This window comes from Notolepis coatsorum (genome assembly GCF_963971535.1).
Source record: "Notolepis coatsorum genome assembly, chromosome: 5".
NCBI lineage: Eukaryota > Metazoa > Chordata > Actinopteri > Aulopiformes > Paralepididae > Notolepis > Notolepis coatsorum.
The window spans coordinates 134,791,823-134,797,822 of NC_140169.1; the positions used below are offsets into that span (position 1 = coordinate 134,791,823).

At 50.4% G+C, this 6,000-nt stretch overlaps 1 protein-coding gene across 2 annotated transcripts in view; it reads right to left on the bottom strand.

The window, feature by feature from the left end:
* LOC311229191 (uncharacterized protein) overlaps positions 1-1,686 on the bottom strand; it is a 50,541-nt gene extending 48,855 nt beyond the window's left edge. For both annotated transcript variants that reach the window (XM_084315259.1, XM_084315258.1), the window contains exon 1: positions 1,427-1,686. In XM_084315259.1, the coding sequence (XP_084171385.1) occupies positions 1,427-1,429 (3 nt within the window). In that variant the 5' untranslated portion in view covers positions 1,430-1,686. The remainder of the gene's footprint in view (positions 1-1,426) is intronic.
* Between the last annotated feature and the right edge of the window lie 4,314 nt (positions 1,687-6,000).

Sequence of the window (6,000 nt, forward strand, 5' to 3'; positions counted from 1 at the left end):
TGACGGACTGGTTTATTTGATTTGAGCTAGTAGGAAGGCGGAATGTCTGACCTCCGAGTTATCGAATGCAGCATTACGTTGCCTTTTCGGACATGTAGCACACAGCATGCAATTCTCAGGGGTAGACATGCGAGTGTGAGTCTTTCACCTTTTACATATCTAGCTTTGACATGGATTGATTGTTTAGATCGCTAACAAATGCAAATATATTGTTGTTGTCTGCGCCGTTGTTCTGACCAGGATTAAGTTATTTTCTGCCTCGGGTCTGCGCGCGCATGTTTGTCATGACGTCGTCGGCGAACAGGTCTATAGGTAGATAAGAGCAATGACGAGCAAATAGCGTTTTATATCTCATCCTCAGTCAGGCAGCGGAGCAAACTGGCCAGCCTATCATCTTGACTTGATATTTCTAAGATCTCCATTATTTTTTTTATTTTTTATTATCTCCCCCCCCCCCCCCCCCCCTCCTTTTTCCGATTTTTCTCCCATCCCACTGTTAGTCGTTACGCCAATTCCCAACCCCCTTCATGGTTGTTGCGCACCCCCCCCCTACTGTTGGTCCGGGAGGCCGGAGACTATTGCATGCTTTCCTCCGACACATGTGCAGCTAGCCGGCAGCCAGCCTGGCAGCGCAGGCTCTCACTGGGAGAGTGTAACGTGTGGAAGGTCACACTACCTCCCTCCAGATCCTACCCTCGCTGTGCAGGCGCCCCGACCGAACTGTAGGAGTCGCTGTTTACAACGACCAGGACCCACCCACCAGCTTTCCCACCCCTAACACTGCCAATTGTGTTAGTATGAGCGACCAGCCAAGCTGGTAGCAACGCCGAGAGCTGGGCTCGAACCCAGCGTCTCCTGCGTTGGTGGCGAGTGCCTTGCCCACTACACCACCTAGCCGCCCGTTTCAAAGCATTATTGAGCAAAAGATGAACTTGAACTTGAAAAGCTGAACACATTGGGGCGGGTTGTAATTACGTGGATTATGTGGAATAATTAGCATGTTTGTGTTCGGACAGCCCCTCCGATTAATGTGCGGCTAAGACCAGCAGGAGTCCAGTGCATGTCCGAAAGGGGCTTTACTGTAATTCTTAGACTTATTCTATCTTATGTTATCATAAATGAAAACAAAATCATTTTGCTAGAATATGTTTGTTAACAAAATTCCAGGCCCTGCTTTTTTTAAACGACAGCAATGAAATAGTAACTTTTCAGGTATAGCTTTCTAGCTTCAAACAGTGTTCCAGGGATCACATTTTCCCCTGGGGACAGTTTGTGTATTCACGTTTTGAAAATATACCTTAGAAATTATTCACTCCTCTGATTCCCACAAAACGACACAGTGCACCTTTTAAAATACACACCCACCAAATAAATCACACTCAGAAACGCACGCTATTAGTCGATGAGCAGGTATTGGAGATCTTACCATGATTATGAGACGATCTTCTTTCTTTCTCCGATATCTCTCTGGAGGAATGGTCTGATATGAATCCTGCCCCGGCGCCTCAGAGGAACCGCACTTTGCAGAGACGAGAGCGGCCGCCGCCTCCTCACTGTGGCGAGTAACCCAACCCAGTCAGAGGGGCACCGGCACGACCTGAACCAACATTCATCGCGGAGGTAAAACGGTTTGAGGCGGCAGGCCTATGTTAAGCGGGACAATAACATTATCCATGAAGCGTTGAAGAGTTTCTCAGGTAGGAGGAATGAGCAGTGACAAACAGGTGGAATCTGCCCTACCCAGGTGACACACCCCTAGGCAAAACCCTCAGTTGTGCAACTCTCTCAGCCATATACAAACAATCCAGGCATGTGGATAGACTACAGCCATGGTTACCAGTGCCCCCTTAACCCCCCACACCCCCTACACGCACACACACACACATAGATTGTAAAATGAAACTGTGCACACTGACATAATAGTCTGTTACATTCACTTACACACACACACACACACACACACACACACACACACACACACACACACACACACACACACACGCTCTCCCCCATCTCCTCCTCTGAATTATTCATGTTTTTGAAGTTGAAACCTGCCTCAGCCAGCCCCATGAAAAATTAACATGTCGCTTTGCATTTGTTTGCTAATAGTAAAACACAGTGATAAAGGTACTGGGATAGCTCACTGATATTTCCTCTCACAATGAACCGCTTGTTAACGTGACATTCCCTGTTTAAAACGTAACGGTACACTTACAACATAATAGGGACCATCGCAGGCTTTTCCGACCCTGGGATCGGCGGCCCTGACATGGCAATAGGGTTCCTCGGGGCACTTGTTTTTGCGCAGTATTTAACAATGGACACCAATAACATACAGTGTGGAAGACACAGACATTTCACGTGATTTACTGTAAATGTTGGTCCGGCATCAATATATTATAGACCATTTCAGCTGTCCTAGGGAACAGCTTGGACCCAAGTTTATTCGCTAATATCAGTAGCTGATATTGAAATCGTAATGTAGTCCCTTTTGTATGTCTATGTTCAATGTTATGGTATGGTCAAGTTGAAACACAGTGGTCCTTCACTAGCTTGCCACTGAGTTACCTAGAATATCATGATGTGATCTATTATTAGTAGAGATTGACAATGCAAATGCATGTACAGTGATTCATACTCTGTACATTCCAGCTTGCTGAGCTGTCCCTGAGCCACCTCTTCTCCACTGAGACACAACTCTGCCAGACTCTGGCTTCAGCTAGATGACATTTTCCACATAAAGGGTGAAACACAATCGCTCTTTGAGGCCATCGAATGCTCAATCTTAGAAAACAGAGAGGAGGGGGGAAAGAGAGAGAGACAGACAGACAGACAGACAGACAGACAGACAGACAGACAGACAGACAGACAGACAGACAGACAGACAGACAGACAGACAGACAGACAGACAGACAGACAGACAGACAGACAGACAGACAGACAGACAGACAGACAGACAGACAGACAGACAGACAGACAGACAGACAGACAGACAGAGTGAAAGAGACGGAAAGTGAGAGAGACAAACACAGAAAGAAAGAGACAGAGACAGAGACAGAGAGAGAGAGTATAATAGAGAGAGGTAGAGAGTAGAATAGAGCGTATGGCGACTTACAAAGCCAGTGGTCTGTAGGGACTGGATGGAGGGGCAGGAATGAGAGAGAGAGAGAGTAGCTTGGCTCAAATAGTCATAATAAGGATTGTATTGGTAGAATCTCTTAGTATGCCGTTATCTATTTCACCCTTTGCCCTTCGGTCCGCTGAGGGAGGTCGAAGTCCTCAGTTTATCAGACTGCCCTCAGACTGTTGCCTGCTATAGGTTAACTGCGGTATTTATGTATACAACACACAAGGACCCATATTCACAAAGCCTCTCATAGTAGGAGTGCTGATCTGGGGTAGAACAGGAACACTTTGTCTTCATGACCTTACCCAAACTGAAAGAGCTGGAGCTGACTCTAGATCAGTGGTTCCCAAAGTGGGGGTCGCAATCCGCCACGTGGGGGGGTCGCCAGATGATAAAAAGAAATAATTAAAAAAAATATATAAATTTTTTTAACGGATTTCTTTTTCTTTTTTTTATGCAGTCAGACCACTGAACTTAGAAGCAGGCCAGGCCAGTGTTTCTAGTTGCAGCGGCGCAATAGTTAGATAACCTAGGTGGGGAACAACCAGGAGATCACTGCAACTCACACAAGTTGGAGAACGTAACGTTATTCTATAACCCTAGTTATATGAGTATAGCGAGCGCTCTGCTCTATTGGAACTATCCCTTTATCCAATCTAATAATGAATAATTTTCTCCACATGCACACACCCATCCGCCTGGCCACACCCACATCCGCTCCTCTACATAAGCGGGGTCGCGGCCTCACCATCAGCTCCTTCCCAAGTCTTTCACCACCGAAGGCGAAGACCACGGGGTCCTCAGTGAGTCAGAGCAGAGCGCTCGCTATACTCATATAACTAGGGTTATAGAATAACCTTACGTTATATATCATATAGCTTACGCTCTGCTCTATTGGAACACAGGAGCTGAGCAGAGCGGAAGCTTGACAAATGTACCCGCTGAGGCCCCCCACAACCATCAGAACCGGGGAGGACCCGAGCTCCCTGGACCCCCCTAGAGGAGGACGGGAGGGAATCGGATCCGACTGTGTGAAGAGGGTTTAGCACCTCAAAACGCACAGGGTGAGCAAACGGTGGGACTTACCTTCACACAGAAGGACCCGCGACCACTCAGGCGCGCATCCCACATGCCACCAGGGAACGGACGGGAAGCAAAACACCTCCGTCACAGCCCCCAACATCACGGGGTCGAAGGTCAAGAACCCAACCCCGTGGCAAGGCCGTAGCAGCGGAGCGCAGAGGAGGACCCAGCCCTAGGAACAACTTGACGGCCAGGACCCCCCGAAAAAGGGGGCCCGGTGAGGCCAACGATGCCGTAGCATCGGGACCCCACCAGACGGTCACTGGTGACACCACCCCCCCACATCGCCAGCGTATCGGACAGGGCCCAAATCAAGAGCAGGCCCTTCCCCACTTGGTACGCCGCTCTGAAGCACTCTAGCTTACTGCACCTGGTATTCCCAGGAGGTCTCCCATCCAAGAACTAACCAGGCCGAACCTGCTTAGTTTCCGAGATCTGACGAGATCGGGCGTGTCCAGGTTGGCATGGCCGTAAGCCCCAAGAGGCTAACCCCCCACAATACTGTGAGGCCAGACAGCGCGCCGGGGAGACAACCCCCAAGGGGGTTGATCCCTCAATCCAGGCAACAGGCCAGAACTCGACGTGTGCCTGGAGCACTGCAGACTAGACAGGCGCCTAAGGGGTCTACTGTGAGAACAGTACCCGGCGGAAGGGGTGTTCGGTATGCTGTGCACCATGTCATGACCTCCACAAACCCGACCCCTCCAGCGGGGTCGAGGTTCAAAGGAGAGGCCGACACAATTGGCAGACGTCATGATGATGCAGGGGCACACTCTCGGGCAGACAGGGTCAAGCCCGGCCTCAACCCGAGAGTCGACTCTGCTACCAACACACCGGAGAACCAACCACCTCCCTATGTTTAGTTTAACAGGAGGCGGTTGTTCCCTTAACCCACCAAGAAAACTTAGAAACATAACTGCGCGTATACACAGGCTATACAAGCAGTACAAGTGTTTCAGTTTTCAAAGGGTTAACCCAAGCCAACAGGTCGACGAGAACGAGTCTGGACCTGGGCCTGGCGGACCGGGACCTACACAGGGATGCCTAGAGGGGTTGACAGCAACCACCCCGACAGCCCCCTCCCATCCCCGCCCAGCAGGGGGAGGGAGGGGTGAAACAAATGGAGAAGGACCAGGCCCCCTAACACAGCGCAAGGTACAACACAGTATGGACCAAGCGCGTCACTGTTATGGGCAACTCGTAGTGGCATACATATGACACACACATCCACGGCATCAATCCCCGCCAAGCCAGGACCGACCTGGCATTTCCCCCCCGGAAAAGCACAAAGTCCTTCGGGGTACCAGAACAGCAGATCTGCGCCCCGATGGACAACGGGTTAACTGACCTGGTCCGGCGCGACCAGAAGCAGTCCTGCGTCCTAGTCCCGCCGCCATCCCCAGTCCTACGCGTGTCGATCTAAAACATCACAGAGGGCGCCACCAAGATGGACAGAACGTGAATGCGCTGCTCCTGGTGGCCCACCTCATGGGCGTGAGACCCCTCCGCCAATGTATTGATCTACTCCGTCATCTCCCCCCGGAGATGCACGTGAGTCATCGAGTCTAACCTAGTGCACTAGCGCTCGGTAGAGATAAAAAATCTCCTTCCCAGTCGCCCGCATAAAAAAACGCTGTTTCCATGAATTGGGCAACCAAGGCGCACCGGCCATAACGTGGTTCCACATTGGGAGCACCCAGGGCCAGCGCTACATACATGTCAAGAACCGGAGACACATCAATGGTGAATTCCAATAAGAAACACCAGACAACGTTCCCTCCATGCTGTCT